Here is a 17,948-nt window from a genome sequence, read left to right on the forward strand (position 1 = left end):
GAGTTAGTTAACTAGTCTGATTAAAACAGTTTTAATGCAAATGTGAGCAAACTGCAAGGGGATTTTTCAAATAAGGTCGTATGTAGTGCAAAAAGAGTAACATCATTTTGAGTTTCCAATTACATATCAGTACAACTAATATAAAATGATTGCCAGTCTCCTAGAATTGCCAAAATTCAGAGTTATAAACTCCAAGAATTAAGTTGTGATTTAGGATACATAGGTAAGTTTTAATATCATTGAATAATAAGTTCTGTGGTGTATTATAACATATTATAACATACCATTGAATAATAAGTTCTTGAATAGCGTAAGGCATAACTTGGTGTTTTACTTAGAACCGTTGCCAAATCAATTTACCTCAAGGCCGAAACCACATTTATTTATATATCGACACAGTTACTGTCTAATATCTCCACAGTTACAGTCTATGCAAATAGTTTATTTTTATGATAATGAACATAGCTTATATTTCTAAATAAGTATAATTTTGCAGAAGTGTCACTTTAAAACCTTGTTTGAAACTAATTATACGTATACCTTGACTTATTGAAGTATATTGAACGATAGACAAAATAAGATGTAGATTTTATTTTAAACGTTATTTTCGAAAAAAGGATTTTTAACACTTATATTAAAACGAAAAATTACGTCTAGAAAGAATGAAACATTGCTAAGGAATATTTTTATATTTTTTCCACAGAAATAGTAATAAAGTATTTATATCAAATACGAAGTCTCATTACCCAATGTAGCATTCCAATCAACGTAATGGTGTAATCATTGGCGCTTTTACCAAACAATTATGACGTCACACATCTGTTCCTACGCGTTCACTTGATGTTGTTTGAGGAGCTGTTGTGGTTTTACTGAAGAGGCGGAGCATTAATGACGATAAAGCGCTGGAAACTCGCGATTTCTTGTTTTGTTTATGACAAAGGAAGGCATAGGCGAGAACGTTAAAGAGCAGGCAAAACAAAATTCCGCATGCAATAATCATCATATACCTTAACCTAGACACATAACAACACAGTGTTAGATCATAAAGGTAATCATTTTAAACAATTATATTGATAACTAATTAGGTTACACTTTTATCTATTTATTTTTGTATGAATTGACATTAACGTTATAGAACACAGTACAAAAAAGCCTTACCGAAAAAGACTAATATCGTGTAAAATGCAGTTCGCAGTACCATCTATTTCTCCATTCCAAATTATACAAGTACTGTCTATTGCGGCACCAGTAATAATAGGAGCTGGTACCAAACCTTAACAAAAAACATGATGGTTGGTTTTTTACACACAATTTTTGCCTAACGTGCAGTTTTTACTGCTTTTAACACTTGCCCAAGGAGTCAGAATTAATTAGTTAAAAATGTAATTTATTACTTTATTTATTGGCGTTAGTAAACCATTTTTTTAATTTTACGCCACACCTGTAGTTAAATATTACAACTTGTGTAATTTTATGCAGGGCAAAAAAAAACTATTTACTAATCCTGTGGGATTTAAACTAAGCTGGTTTACCTTTGCCGATAAAGATTATTTTGCACTAAAGGTTAATTTAAAAAAGCCCCCAGGTAACACTTCGTATATGCAAGTTTTTACAATTAAATTTGGCACGTTTTAACTTTGTTATTGGTGCAAGTAAAATAATGATGAGAAAATACATTTGTGGCAAGGCTTCTGTTGTTTTTCAACAAACAGTCATAATAATTCAAACGCTGCGGCTTAAACTTTACCGTTTTTTCAGGCTTTGTTATTATACATACGGCTACCCAACAATAAACTTAGGCAGAAAAACAAATTAAAGACAATTTCGCGAATAAATGAACAAGTAAGGACGAATTTAAGGTCGGTAAAGCTGTTTAACTTTATTTACCAGGCTAAGTCACAAAGCAGCGTTTAAAGATTATAACTAGCTGGGTGGTAGACTATCGAACTTTCTTAAAAATTTAACGCGTGATTAATGTCCACCTTGGACATAAACCCTAAAGATAAACAACTATGTGTTTGTTTGAAAAGGACAAATATAGCGTGCACACAAAACTCCTTAATATTAGTGTTATGTTTGGTTAGGAGTGATGAATACAGTTAAGTACATAGAAGCTTCATGATTCATAATTGTGTGTTTTCGCTATATTTTCTAGAATTTTTTTAATTTTATTATATAAGTTATTTGTATAAGCCTGGGGTATTTTTAAGGCAAACCCTAAGCCTACTCAAATTCTTATATAATCGTTTATATTAAGGATAAATAACAAAATATGTTTAACTTACCAAACACTCGAATAACTAAAAACATCACCCCAATGCTTGTACATTTATCGTCAGGATGAACCGATCTGCAAACAACAAGTCATTTCTCAATATTGTTAGTTACCTTAAACTACGAATAAAAACACAAGAATTAATCAAGCTTATAAATCGAAACGAAACGGGCAATATACCCTTGCTTGTTTCAACTAGTTTGACGTTATCAGGTCAAAAAAAAGCTTTCTTATCAGTATTTTCAAAAACAACAATAAAAACCTTAAAACAACAGTGTAGATCGGTGTCACCAGACACGCTGCAAGAAACGCGGCCAATGACATCACGATCACAAACACGTAGCACATGACGTCACAATTATTGTCCGTGCACATCTTGTCAGCTATCAGATCACCTGATGAAGTCACGGAATCATTCCCCGGTAGCATAATCGAGTCGTGACAGACCTTCTACAAAGATCAAACAGACTTAAATTTTTAAGAGTAAACGCAAATATTGACCAAATGACCATAACTGTTTACTTCAGGCATTAAGATGACCGACATTGCAAATACAATTCAAGTAAAGCATTTGATAACAACACACGCTCACCTTTGTGTCGCAGGTTAAGAAAAAACAGAGAAATATCGGAAGTAATGAGGCGGAAGCACACGCCATGGCAAACTTAAGCATTCCATGAAGTGTCTTAAGTAGTTTCTTTACAATAATTCCACCCATTAAAAGACCGAGGCATAAGACCGGCGGCAAGGTTAATCCTGTAATAAAAAAAGCTTTAATAAAATCCTTACCAATTTGTGCTACAAAAATTATCAAATCCATATAAGTTAATAATCCTCTAGTTTTCCCGGTGAAAATATTACAAATTATCCAAAAAAAATTTATTATTACAAATTATCCAAAATTATCCAACTTTTTCAATGCAGACCTAGCCTATGTTACACGTATATGTATATATATATATATATAACAAACCAAAGTTGAAGAGTTAGGACAACCAAACAACAAGCAATTCTTTCAAATTTGTATGTCTTACGTGTCAAGATTGAAAAAATAACAAAGATAAAAATTTTAAAATTTGTGTTGTTGTATTATGTACAAATTTGTAGGTATGCAAAAATGTATATTACAAATATCTTTTTGGGGTTGGCAGCATACCATTTCAAAACAATACCGTGATTACATCATTCAATTAAAAAAACTAATACTTAAAATACGAATTGTGTGGCCAAGTATCATTTCCTCGAAGTTGTTAAACACAAAACTGACTTGTTTTCCAAATTAAGTAAAAGACAGTCATTTCAAAAATGTTAATGATCTTGCTAAAAAAGATTAACTTGCAATTGACATCGACTACCAAACTGGCTCGGGTTGGGCAATTAATTTTAAAGCGAGTCTGTGATTGAAGATACTAAAGAGCCACAACTGATTCGAATAAGCCTAAAAAATGGATTGCGGGCAAATACCACTTAAAGAAGTTAAAAAATAAATTATTTTTGCAAATTTTGCAACGACTTGATTGCAATAAACTGAACCTACCTTTTAAGTGGTAAATACTTTTTGGAATTTAAACATATAGTCTGTGGTTAAGTTTCACCATAAACATTTCATCAAATAAATCTGTTCGTGAAGACTAATTTAAGTTGTGTTACTTAATCAAAATATCTACTCACCGAATAACAAATTTACTGAAGCTGGTGTTTTATTGTAAGCTTCTTCCAAGAACTTTGGCATGAACGCGGTCAATGTTCCGACAACAAACATGAGACCAGCATATCCGAAAATAACCGACACATAAACAGGGTTGGTCACTAATCTCTTTATAGTGAGTGCGAATCCTGTAACATCGGGCAAATTTGTTTAATTGAAAAGATTTCAATTTGGTAACAAAATAACAGGCGCCATAAAATTATATATAATTTATTTATAAATTGTAGCATTTTAAAGACACCCATACCTAAAGGTACTTCAAAAAACGAATTTTATACTACGTTATTATTTACACAAAGAAGGTTTGCCTTGTCACTATGGGGTTAAACACGGTATACCTGCACAAAAAGAAAGCTGGGGCTGTGGTTGCACTGAAATATGATTTGTTTCATTAACCCCTCCGTTTAAAGCCACCCCGTTGCTATTTAACTCGTCGTCAGCGCGAGTCAATATGTTGTTCCCAGCATGAGGTATAAACTTCACCTTTTCATAATCGTCTGACTCAAGGTCGCGGTGGTTTTCTTTTTCCTGCGATTTTCCGCTTGGAATATTCTGTCTGTTTGTTCGCATCGTTTTAGGAAATAAATAAAGTGGAAGAGCCGCAACAACCACCCATGCTGAAATAATGAGGTAGCCTAACCACCACGCTCCTATCCACTCGCTACTTGTATCTTCAGGGATTTGATCTGCATGCGAATAACAATTTACATACATTATACGCGAACCGGAAATTTGACTTTGACTTAATTTGTTATGTATTGACCTTGCTTAAGTAATCCGTAAACTGACACTAAACATATAAGTACTTATACCCGCTTCAACTCGATCAAAATCCACGTAATATTTGGAAGTCCATGAGCCGACCAAATATCCGAATCCAGGACCAATATTTTGAAACACAAAAGAAATTCCTGAAAAACGAGTTTTTATAAACTTTTAAAAGGTTAAAACATTGTTTTAATGAAGGATCAATAAAAACACTTTATATAATGTCAGTGACGTATAAAAATAAATGCCATGTTTAGATATTAATGTTTTGATATACAAAATTGCCTTTTGGGCATAATCTGTTGCGTACAAAACACAAATCTAGTATATATTTAAATATTTTTTTTTTTTTTTTAAAAAGGTGAGCGATAATAATGTTTGTTATGTAAGGGTTGTTTTTTTTTTAAATAAAGTAAATGGTATGTATAAAATAACTCCTAAACAACAAAATAAAAAAAATGTGAAAAATATAAAATCAGCTGGGCTAATTTTTAAGAATTCATTCGGTGCCAAAGCAAATAACAATGTTCTGCAATAACCATGTTAATTGTGCATTGGTGCACTAAATACCGCCACAGCACGATTTACTAAAATCAGGCCTTGCATGATATTTCGTTTTAACCTTACCTAAATAAACAGGCGAATTTTCTTTAGAAGCAAAATCGTCAATGTAGGAAGAACTTAGTGGTATATGGACCGTTGAACCAATACCCTACGGCATATTATAAGTAGATTGTATTACAATATATTGTTTATTGCATTTTTGGTATTAAGCATTGCGATAGCATTATATCCAATTAATGATAAAATTACCAGCTAAGTAACATATGAAATTAAATAAATATTGCGTTTTAAAAAACAAAAAATATTATTACATTAGCTTTATAATCACAATCTTAACTTTGTGATAAAAAATGTTTTAAAAATGTTATGTGCAATTAAATTAGTGTTTACCTAAAGACATAAAAGCTATTTTTTACCTGAAAAATTTCGCCCAGAACTAAGATAAGATAAAGGTACGGCATCGTGGCTGTGCTGTTTGATGTTCTGTTTGACGTCATCACTGTAGTGTTGTCGGAAAAATTATTTGAAGTCATATTGCTGTAATGTTTACAATTAAAAATTAACGTTTAGTTATATCTTGATATAAAATTTAAAGCAAAATGTATTTATAAATGATTTCGTAAGGGCGACCATTCTATTAAACTTAGGCAATACGAGACTGTCAATTTTAAGCTATGTTTTAGTTCATGCTTTAGTAATAGATATGTTGCAGCAACCTTAATAAAAAACAATGTAAATTTGCCTCGAATAATTCCCTTTTTTAAATACCTATTTACGTTATTTATTAAAACCTACTTACAGGGAGTTTAAATACAAATAATAAGGTTCATTGATCAAATGAGGAATAAAGTTGACAAAACCACCGAGTGCAATTAACATAGAACCTGTTGCCATGATTCTGGGACGGTGTCGATGACTGCTTAGTTGACTAACCTATATGAAAAACAATTATGTTATGCATTGACTTTCAATATAAAACAGACATATACGTCAAAACAAAATGCTATAACTTTTTAAACAGAATGTTATACTGACAAACCGTTTAAAAACAAATTTATAGTTCGGTGAATGTTTAAAATCTCAAAAATAAAATCTCACGTTTTTTTTATGCTGAACCGGTTTTTCAATAATAAGATTTTAAAAGGATTACTTATTGATTTATGATCCAGACTGAAGTGCGACAAATTAAATTAGGCGAAACAAATTATAGGTGAGATTTTTAATGTTTATAGTCCGAAACATCACGGGCATTGCTGATAACATCTTGACATATTAAGATAAGGAGTATAAACTAATGACCGACTGAACGTTTTCGAGTGTTTGACAAAATAAAATGTTTGAAAAAAAACGGGGAAAGGTTAAGGAATTTCTTTTATAACATTACACGTTATAAATGAACCGTATCTTTTTTGCATTTTTAGTTTAAATCTGTTTGTATTTACAATTTGCTTTGCAACTTATAAATGGTTTTATGTGGAGGTAAAAATTAAGTTTTCTTTTTACAAAAAAAGGATTTTTATATTTGCAATCGACCCGTTTCTTATTACATTTCAAATTGAGGTAACTTTTAAAAATATTTTGACGTTGTTCAAAATTTGTAACTGCTGTCGTTAAACGGTCGTTCAGTTTTAACATCAGTTATTGGCAATAATAATAATTTTAATTTTATGACGTAATAAAATATATTCGCTATTAAATTGCCAAAATAAAGTATTAAAACGTAAAAAACAGAATTATTTACCACAACTACAAACAACAGATTTCCAATATTAAAAGATCCTACGATAAATCCAGCCAATGAACTTGAAATCTCAAATCTTTTTTCTATTGAAGTGAGAACGCTTTTTGTGTAGATAGCAAGTGCCATCTGTGCACACATTACTAGCCCAGCAAGCCCCACAAAAGCTTTCATAGATTGAATTGTACATCGTTGTTTTGTTTTCTTTTTATCTTGTTGATTCGACTTCAAACTTTCAGCATTTTTATCGTCAATTAAGTTCATATTGATATTAATAAAATAAATTTTTAATACCTTTCATACCTTTTATATGTTATTAATAAAAACTATCTGGAAAATTTTAAAGCAAAAATAAAACCTCACGACCATTTATATATAAATATATATATATAAGGTTTTAAAACCAAAAATGGACATGTGATTGAATATGAACTTTCATGAATGTTCTATTTTAGAGAACACTTGACTATAATCTATTTTTTATACTCGGGTTTATCTTACAGCTTCTTCCTCGCTGTTCGTTTGTGTACTGCCAAAAATTTTTTTTTACACAACCCTTTTTTTTCTATTTGTAAACGATGACTAATATGCCAACTATTAGTAAATGAAACAAGAAAGTCGCCCAATTACATATGTAAATTTGCACTCTTTAAAGTCTTGGTAACAATTCCCTAATAATTCCAAATTGAGCACAAAATCTTGTCCTACTTCGTGATTAGGTAACATACACTCAAACAGTCTTTTAACAGGTATACAGAAACTGAAGGACTGCGGCAAAATAAACTTTTTGACTGCCAGAGTGCCAGGTGCACGTTTTCTGATTGTTTGACATTACAACAAACCCGAAAATCTCCCTGATATTTGGTTGCCAATGGTTTTTAAAAACGTTGCGCAAGGTCTTAAACTCCCCAAATAAATGCGTTACAGTTTTTTTTTTTTTTTTTTTTAAACATGCGTCGTAAGAAATTTTGTTTGGGTTCGTTAACGCTTTGGTAACTTTCTTAAGTGAAAAAAAACTGTCTGCAACCCCAATTCTGTCTAAGAACACGTTTTATTTGCATATTTTTTACTGAAATATTTTCAAAGGTTTAATTGACTTATGTTTTGTCAACATAAAGCATACAAAATAGCAACAATTCATAAATGTATGCGTAGACTATAACGACTTAATAAAAACAACTACGATCGCTCTAAACTAATTCGTATTATATACTGCCAAGCGTAGACATTTTTCTGTTACGAACAATACTAAAACCACAACTAGAAAGTGAGATATCGAGAAAAAAGAGAAATTTCTATGTTTTTTTTTCTCTTTATGAATAAACCACAGCCACGGGTAAGCAGACAAATTACCTATATTGATTTCCGATTAGCAATTCTAAAGTCTTCAGATGATGCGTGTTAATTACCTCTGTGTATTTTTATTTTTCACTTGCGAACAGGCCGCATCCCGTTTAGCAATTTGACGTACGGATTTTTTTTTTATTTTTCCGACACGCCGTGGTTAAAAAGTCAAATTTTACGACACTTCCTGTTCTTTATGACACCCTGATGTGTCAAAAAACAGTTGAAACAAGTAATTTTGTTTCATCAAACTGAAGTATTGAACACGCGATTTTGCCCTAGGCAATTAAATTTTAACCATATTAGTTATTACATTTATAAATCACATTTTATAGATTACTACAAATACGGTAAATCAGTAAAAGCCCTAGTTTATTCTGACCAAATAATACTAATTTTTGAACATTTTAAACCTGGAAAACATTACAGTTGTTTCAAATTTAAAATAACAAGTTATGCGACAAAAAATATTAATTTTTTTTTGATATCTTTGAAATAACAATTTAGAAATTTAAAGTGGCCAAGTAATGCCACCCACTCAAATTTGCGGGCGTCGAATTAACCACGCAGTTTGTAGAAATTTAGTTTTTTATAAACAAAAAATAACTGTTAAGGCATACATGTACGATGGGTAAAAATTTAATTATTTTGTCTACTTGATGCACACTTTGGGAAATTTAATTTAAGTTATTTTCAAGAAATATTCAATTTCGAAAAACGTTTTTTCAACCACCTTGCTAGGTTTTCCTGTTTCCGTATTAGCTGTTTTAAACTCATTTTAAAAGGCTTCGTTAAAATAACTGTTGACAGAAATGTCTAACCTTCAACATTCTTTTTTCTATTTAATTTCCACTGTTTGTACTGCATTTAGTATAGGCCTTCAATCTTAGCCTTTTGTGTGGTTTTACGTGGATTTCTTGTGCATTTAGTATCGATTTCAGTTTGCTTTACTTATTTCAACACGCAAAGTGTGTAAAAATATAAAATAAAAAATTATACAGGGGATTTTGTATAACTTATTTGATATATTCTTGGTTTTTCTATAAAAACATTTTCTATATATAGACACCTAAGCGACTAAAAAAGTTTATGTTACACAAGTTGAATATATATTACTTTTCCGTTGTTTATGAGCACCCAAAATTACACTTACGGCTAATGAAACACTAACGCTAGAAAGGAAATAACAAAAATACAATAAACTTATTCTTTATTATCTGCAAAAATTTAAATAAAATTGTAAAAATAATCAAACAATATTTTTAAAAAGCCGAATTACTATTTTTTTAAATAAAAAAATTAAACTTTTAAACAGCTGTGGCGGTGGTATCCTGTATTGTTGTCTTATTTCTTTACGGATTTCAAGTTCGACCTAAGATCCATGGACACTTTGTGTTTAGATCCAAGCAGAGCGCGAAGCATCTGGTCCGCGGACATACGGACACGACGAAGAGGCGGTCTCTTGAATTTTCCTCGAAGATCAAAGATTTTCTGGTTCAAGTCTTCGATCTAAAAAAAACAAATCAAGTTTAAAAAAACAACATATTTTTAATTTATGCCGGTATTGCAATCACTTGTGCTTTAAGGTGGTAAACGCAACCTCTTAGGTTCAATTTGCGTTAATTTGGTCAAATTTATTTATATATACTTCTTGATTGTTCTTGTTCACTTTTACTTCGATGTCCCATCTTTGTTCGTCTACCTTGTCGATTTTTGCATGTAAGTCACGACATAAATCCTAACAAAAAAAACATATAACATTGTAAACATGTACAAGGGAACTCGTACTTTTTTGCCCGATTTTTTTAAACTAGGGTTAGCATATTCAATTTGGCTTAAACTAAATAAAAAATACCATCAGCTCTTGGGCTGACAAAGATGATATATCAGCAAGAGGCTCGATTCTTTTTGTAAGTGCGTTCTTTTTTTCCTCCGCTTTTTGTTCGGTCTCTCGTTTTAAATCTTCTCGTGCTTTGTTAAGCATGAGTGATTTCAACATCATTTTGCGCTGGTGCGTCATCTTGCGGGTTCCAGACTAGCAACAAAAATGTCAATAATTAGTTTTTGCGTATATGGCATTTTTATGTTGAAACACTAGGCTAACTTTACAAAAATATGCAAAATATATATCTAATGTACATATGTGCAATAGTGAAACATAAAGTGCGGTCTAACTTTTTTACATTGCTCTTTGTTAGCGTAAGTTTGAAAACATGCATTGCGTCATAGATCAAGAGTGCCTGTGAACTACTATTTCTGTATTTTAACCTTGTCAGAATTACAGTCAACAAAATTAACACTTTTAGGCGCAACAACTTTAAGCGGTTCTGGAGTTGCTGGTTTCGCTACAGCGACTGCTTCATTTTCAGATTCAGATTCCTCGTTCTAACAATTTATTTATTGAATTTTTGATTTAATAAGAAAGCGCCACTTTTATTTTATTAATTTTTTAATGACTTTTTTAAATAGTTTTTGATTTGTGCTGATTTTAATATTTCTAGTAATTTGTGTAAATATGTGCGATGTGCCATAACCTGACTTTCTTCTTCGCTAGATTCCTCTTCTTCGCTTGTTGAGTACTTAAATATTATTGTTAATTTAACCATATATAAACAGTTATCAATTAGTACTTATTTATAAGTATTTAAAAAAATATCAGATAGCAAAAAAATAAATAAAAAAAATCTTACTTGTTCGTCGTCTGCCATTTTAAGTGTTTAGTAAAACCTACTAGATTAGAAACTTAAAATTACTTTTGTTTGCACTGTATTAACAAAAATATATTATTTATTATAATAAAATCCAACTTTAGTTAGTTATAGCAACAAATGACATGACCTTAACACTATATGTAAATATATGTAAACCTATTTAGTTAACTTTTAAATGTTGATTTGACTAACTTTAACTTGCATAGGCAGACAATGACAAAGCGAATGGTCTTATACCTAAAAGAAGCAGCCTTTATACGTCATTCCAAAGTGATAACAGCATGGAATATCCATTAGTGCTGGTGATAACAGCCGACATAATCAAGAGATCACGTGGTATCATCGTGTTTTCAATCATTTGTCGTCACTTTTTTAGTATCTGAGTACGACAAATTCTTTGTTAATAACACTAACTTGAAGAAACACGATGTTGTTTAGTTGTAAATATTTTAGATACTATATTTTTATAATTTGATATTTGTAATAATTTGTGTTATTTCTTTATTTTGTTTATTAAAATAAAAAGTTGAATTTGTAATATAATTTGTTCGTTTTAGTAAAATTTTAATACAAAACATTTACAAAAATTATTAAAATTAACAATAAATTGATTATTACAATTTTTAATATATTGTAAATGTATAAGCAATGTTATATAAAACAACAAAAAAAATATTTGATAAATAAAGGGTGGTTCGAAAACGTTTGTTGATTTTTAATTTAAATATATATATAAGAATATATAAATTTACATTAACACAAATTTATTAATTTAACACAAATTTATTACCCATCATGATATTGTTAGTATTTAGTAATAACTAAATTTCATAAACAGGAGAATAGAAACACAATGTTATAATAAACAACTTACTAAAATTTTAAAACTTCTAATTTTAAATAACAAAAGTTATCCTGATCCAAAATTTGACCTAATAAAAATAATAATTACAAAAACATTGTGTTTCAAAATTAAAAATTTCGAACTATAACTAGATTTATTTAATAAATTAAATATGGTTCGAAATTCTTTGATTATTTTTAAAATTAATCTTTATTGTGAATAAAGATATGCATAAACATTACTTAATTGAAAATATTAACTAAACAAATATTATAAAAATACTAATAATAACATGCCCCCCCCCCTCCCGGAGCCGAAGGTCAACAGACTTTCAGGTCGTGAATAGTGGGTTCGAATCCCACGCAGAAATGCAAAGATTGAAAGACAACACATTTTAAAAGCTCCTAAATTGTAAGGTTAATACACAAAAAAAGAATTCTCAAAAACTCAAAAATGTTTTTATCATTCTTCTCTGTTGTGGAATTGAACCCTAGGAGACTGCTTACTAGTCTAACGCGTTACGTGTTAAGCCAATTTGGCGGACAAAAAAATGATGTTATTTTATTAATGATATGTAGCTAGTGTGAAATGTCAAAAAAATAGGACAAAGAAATATTTATAACAATTTATGGAATTAATGTAGTATTTCGCGGCAAATACTCATTACAAAAGCAATATTATTTTTTGTCATCGGCTAGTATATGAATATCTCCCCTAAAAAATGATTTTTAATCAAATTTGGTAAAAACAGCAAGGCTATATAAGCCTTGTAAAAAATTCCCTACATCGTTTTTTCAAAAAATCGAATAAAATGTTTAATTTTAACTTTTGAAAATTTGCATAAATTTGGTAAATATGCCATAACTTTATTAATTATTAGAACTTTTGGGAATTTTTATATGATACATATATGAGATCAAATGGGGTCCACCTGGGCCAATAAAAATTAGCTCTAAATTTTGTTTCACTTAATATTTCTAAAATTTTTTTATTTAGTATGTTAGTTAATTCAATACGCATCGAAGGAAATGTTTAATTTTAAGTTTTAAAAATTTTTGATATTAAAAAAAAAAAATCGAAAATCCGTTAGTAAAGCCTATGCGGTTCTATTGGGGTGGTTTAAATTCGATTTAAAATTTTTCATTTTTTTTATTAATTTTGGCATATGTTATATGGTACATATATAAGATCATATAGGGTCAACATGGGCCAATATAAAATAGCTCCAAATTTTGCTTCACTAAATATTTTCAATTTTTTTTTATTTAGTATGTAAGTTAAGTCAATACGCATTAAATAATTTATTTACTTTTAAGTTTTGAAAAATTGCAAAACTTCGATAAACATGCCAAAACTTTATTAATTATTAATATTTTTTAATAGAGGGAAATGAAATTACTTTATTTGAAACAATAGAGGGAAATGGCAATACGTTATTACACTATCTTAATATTGTTTCAACTCCATATAATTTTATTATTGTTTCAACCCCATATACATTTTTATAATACAATTTTAAAATCTTTTAATATGTAGATCAATAAATTAAAAAATCTTTAACCTGTCTGTTTACATAATATTTAATTTAGTTGGGCGTAGTATATAAATAATGACCTATAATTCTCTTACCTATGTACACTTTGCATCAAGCAATATTTTACAGACGTTTTTTACAGAACCTAAAAATGACGAAGTTAAACTCATAGTTTTAACATGTTATTAATATTAACTGTTTACAAAAGTATTTCTTCGTGCCAAAGTGTCTTGTTATATCTCTAATATTGTTATATCTCTACTGACGATCACAAAACTTCATTTCTGCGTTTATAAAGTTTAAATAAATTTAATTTGTTGATTACTTTTAGGTTTTTTGGCTCGTTTGCTTTAACTTTTAAAATGTGTTTGGCTTACAATCATAGTAAAATTTTATTTTTAAAGTACTTCAAAATAGTTGGATGTCTTTACTTTAACTTGAGATTATATTTATGTTAAAACACTCAAAAGAACACCTAAGATAAAAAAAAAAATTCAAAAAATATTGAACAGAACAAAAATTACGTCATTTTTATATTACGTATACAGTTTATATTCATATATCGCGTGTAATTTAAGTTTTCAAATTACGTTATGTAATATTTTATTAAATATATTTTTTGTTTTACAGGCAGTATTGATCATTACAACACATAACAACATCGGTTGTTTTTATAAAATCATTTTTCTTTAATAAAATTGATTATAATATTTTTTTAGTATCAAAAGTCTCTTGCAAACATATGTATATAAATAAGTAACGCTTATAACCCATCTTCCCATTGAAAATAATTTTTTTTTCATTTTTTTTTTCACGCATAGCTATAGTCACGACCTGTAATATAAAAAAAATTTATGTTATAAATACGCAAAGAAAAAAGTGCTTAAATTTTTGTTCTTTTAAGTTTTTGAAAAACTTTCTTTATCTTGAATCTTAGTAACGTCATTACAATTCTAATTAACTATAAAATTTTAAGTTTTGCGACAAAAATTTTTTTCTGGTCGAGCCAATGATCATACAACCCTTGTATGATCATTGGTCGAGCTAAGTATACAGTTTTGATAGGTCAAAAGGTCACGCGAACGATTCTATGTACGTGAAATAAAAAAATGCTCTTATTTTTGTTTTTTTAATTGTTTTCGAAAATTTCTTGGGTTTAATTAGGTCACGTGATATTTTTGGCCAATAATATTGCATACAAATTAAAAAAAAAAAACTTTTAAATCAAAAAAAAATTGATCTGTTAGAACCGTAGGTCTTATTATAATGATTACATAAAATTTTTTGAAAATATCAATATTCATAAAAGTTATGACACTTTTATTAAAAATTGACAAAATCTAAAAACTTAAATTTTTATATTTAATTAGACGCGCATTGGCCTAACTAACATTTAAGATTAAACATTTCGCGAATATTTTCAGTAAAACAAAAGTTTGAGGTAATTTTTATTTTGGGTTTAATTAGGTCACGTGATATTTTTGGCTAATGATATTGCATACAAATTTTTTGAAAAAAAATAAAAAATTTTAAATTGAAAAATAATTGTTGTGTTAGAACCGCACAGGTCCAATTACCGTGTTTACAAAATATTTTTCGAAAATATTAATATTCATAAAAATTATTAAACTTTTATTAAAAATTTATGAAATCTTAAAACCTAAAATTTTGTATTTTATTAGACGCGCATTGGCCTAACTAACATTCAAGATAAAACATTTCGCGAAAATTTTTAGTAAAACAAAAGTTTGAGGTAATTTTTATTTTGGTTTTCATTAGGTCACGTGATATTTTTGGCCAATGATATTGCATACAAATTTTTTGAAAAAAATGAAAAAAATTTTAAATCGAAAAATAATTGTTGTGTTAGAACCGCACAGGTCCGATTACCGTGTTTACATAATATTTTTCGAAAATATTAATATTCATAAAATTTATGATACTTTTATTAAAAATTTATGAAATCTCAAAACCTAAAATTTTGTATTTTATTAGACGCGCCATTGGCCTAACTAACATTCAGGATAAAACATTTTGCGAAAATTTTCAGTAAAACAAAAGTTTGAGGTAATTTTTATTTTGGGTTTAATTAGGTCACGTGATATTTTTGGCCAATGATATTGCATACAAATTTAAAAAAAAAAATAAAAAATTTTAAATCGAAAAATAATTGTTGTGTTAGAACCGCACGGGGCCAATTACCGTGTTTACAAAGTATTTTTCGAAAATATTTGTATTCATAAAAGTTATGAAACTTTTATTAAAAATTTATGAAATCTCAAAACCTAAAATTTTGTATTTTATTACACGCGCATTGGCCTAACTAACATTCAAGATAAAACATTTCGCGAAAATTTTCAGTAAAACAAAAGTTTGAGGTAATTTTTATTTTGGTTTTCATTAGGTCACGTGATATTTTTGGCCAATGATATTGCATACAAATTTTTTGAAAAAAAATAAAAAATTTTAAATCGAAAAATAATTGTTGTGTTAGAACCGCACAGGTCCAATTACCGTGTTTACAAAATATTTTTTGAAAATATTAATATTTATAAAAGTTATGAAACTTTTATTAAAAATTTATGAAATCTCAAAACCTAAAATTTTGTATTTTATTAGACGCACATTTGCCTAACTAACATTCAAGATAAAACATTTTGCGAAAATTTTCAGTAAAACAAAAGTTTGAGGTAATTTTTATTTTGGGTTTAATTAGGTCACGTGATATTTTTGGCCAATGATATTGCATACAAATTTTTTGAAAAAAAATAACAAATTTTAAATCGAAAAATAATTGTTGTGTTAGAACCGCACAGGTCCAATTACCGTGTTTACAAAATATTTTTCGAAAATATTAATATTTATAAAAGTTATGAAACTTTTATTAAAAATTTATGAAATCTCAAAACCTAAAATTTTGTATTTTATTAGACGCGCATTGGCCTAACTAACATTCAAGATAAAACATTTCACGAAAATTTTCAGTAAAACAAAAGTTTGAGGTAATTTTTATTTTGGGTTTAATTAGGTCACGTGATATTTTTGGCCAGTTATATTGCATACAAATTTTTAAAAAAAAATTTTAAATCGAAAAATAATTGTTGTGTTAGAACCGCACAGGTCCAATTACCGTGTTTACAAAATATTTTTCGAAAATATTAATATTCATAAAAGTTATGAAACTTTTATTAAAAATTTATGAAATCTCAAAACCTAAAATTTTGTATTTTATTAGACGCACATTTGCCTAACTAACATTCAAGATAAAACATTTTGCGAAAATTTTCAGTAAAACAAAAGTTTGAGGTAATTTTTATTTTGGGTTTAATTAGGTCACGTGATATTTTTGGCCAATGATATTGCATACAAATTTTTTGAAAAAAAATAACAAATTTTAAATCGAAAAATAATTGTTGTGTTAGAACCGCACAGGTCCAATTACCGTGTTTACAAAATATTTTTCGAAAATATTAATATTTATAAAAGTTATAAAACTTTTATTAAAAATTTATGAAATCTCAAAACCTAAAATTTTGTATTTTATTAGACGCGCATTGGCCTAACTAACATTCAAGATAAAACATTTCACGAAAATTTTCAGTAAAACAAAAGTTTGAGGTAATTTTTATTTTGGGTTTAATTAGGTCACGTGATATTTTTGGCCAGTTATATTGCATACAAATTTTTAAAAAAAAATTTTAAATCGAAAAATAATTGTTGTGTTAGAACCGCACAGGTCCAATTACCGTGTTTAGAAAATATTTTTCGAAAATATTAATATTCATAAAAGTTATGAAACTTTTATTAAAAATTTATGAAATCTCAAAATCTAAAATTTTGTATTTTAATAGACGCGCATTGGCCTAACTAACATTCAAGATAAAACATTTCGCGAAAATTTTCAGGAAAACAAAAGTTTGAGGTAATTTTTATTTTGGGTTTAATTAGGTCACGTGATATTTTTGGCCAATGATATTGCATACAAATTTTTTGAAAAAAAAATAAAAATTTTTAAATCGAAAAATAATTGTTGTGTTAGAACCGCACAGGTCCAATTACCGTGTTTACAAAATATTTTTCGAAAATATTAATATTCATAAAAGTTATGAAACTTTTATTAAAAATTTATGAAATCTCAAAACCTAAAATTTTGTATTTTAATAGACGCGCATTGGCCTAACTAACATTCAAGATAAAACATTTCGCGAAAATTTTCAGGAAAACAAAAGTTTGAGGTAATTTTTATTTTGGGTTTAATTAGGTCACGTGATATTTTTGGCCAATGATATTGCATACAAATTTTTTGAAAAAAAAATAAAAATTTTTAAATCGAAAAATAATTGTTGTGTTAGAACCGCACAGGTCCAATTACCGTGTTTACAAAATATTTTTCGAAAATATTAATATTCATAAAAGTTATGAAACTTTTATTAAAAATTTATGAAATCTCAAAACCTAAAAT

At 28.4% G+C, this 17,948-nt stretch overlaps 2 protein-coding genes across 2 annotated transcripts; both read right to left on the reverse strand.

The window, feature by feature from the left end:
* Nucleotides 1-576: 576 nt before the first annotated feature.
* On the reverse strand, nt 577-7,374 carry LOC145753566 (solute carrier organic anion transporter family member 3A1-like). The gene is made up of 12 exons (XM_082569974.1): nt 7,057-7,374; nt 6,115-6,248; nt 5,732-5,852; nt 5,379-5,463; nt 4,796-4,894; nt 4,322-4,669; nt 3,947-4,111; nt 2,868-3,031; nt 2,538-2,725; nt 2,286-2,350; nt 1,159-1,273; nt 577-1,013 (listed from the first exon to the last, which is right to left on the reverse strand). Exons 1-12 carry the CDS (start codon nt 7,315-7,317, stop codon nt 812-814), a joined length of 1,947 nt encoding a protein of 648 aa, XP_082426100.1. The 5' UTR covers nt 7,318-7,374; the 3' UTR covers nt 577-811.
* A 2,216-nt stretch (nt 7,375-9,590) lies between these two features.
* Nucleotides 9,591-11,105, reverse strand: LOC145752595 (troponin I, fast skeletal muscle-like). Its single transcript, XM_082568903.1, has 4 exons — nt 11,088-11,105; nt 10,253-10,432; nt 10,046-10,135; nt 9,591-9,906 (listed from the first exon to the last, which is right to left on the reverse strand). Exons 1-4 carry the CDS (start codon nt 11,103-11,105, stop codon nt 9,742-9,744), a joined length of 453 nt encoding a protein of 150 aa, XP_082425029.1. The 3' UTR covers nt 9,591-9,741.
* Between the last annotated feature and the right edge of the window lie 6,843 nt (nt 11,106-17,948).

The sequence above is a fragment of the Corella eumyota genome, chromosome 1 (genome assembly GCF_963082875.1).
Source record: "Corella eumyota chromosome 1, kaCorEumy4.1, whole genome shotgun sequence".
In the NCBI taxonomy this organism is placed as follows: domain Eukaryota; kingdom Metazoa; phylum Chordata; class Ascidiacea; order Phlebobranchia; family Corellidae; genus Corella; species Corella eumyota.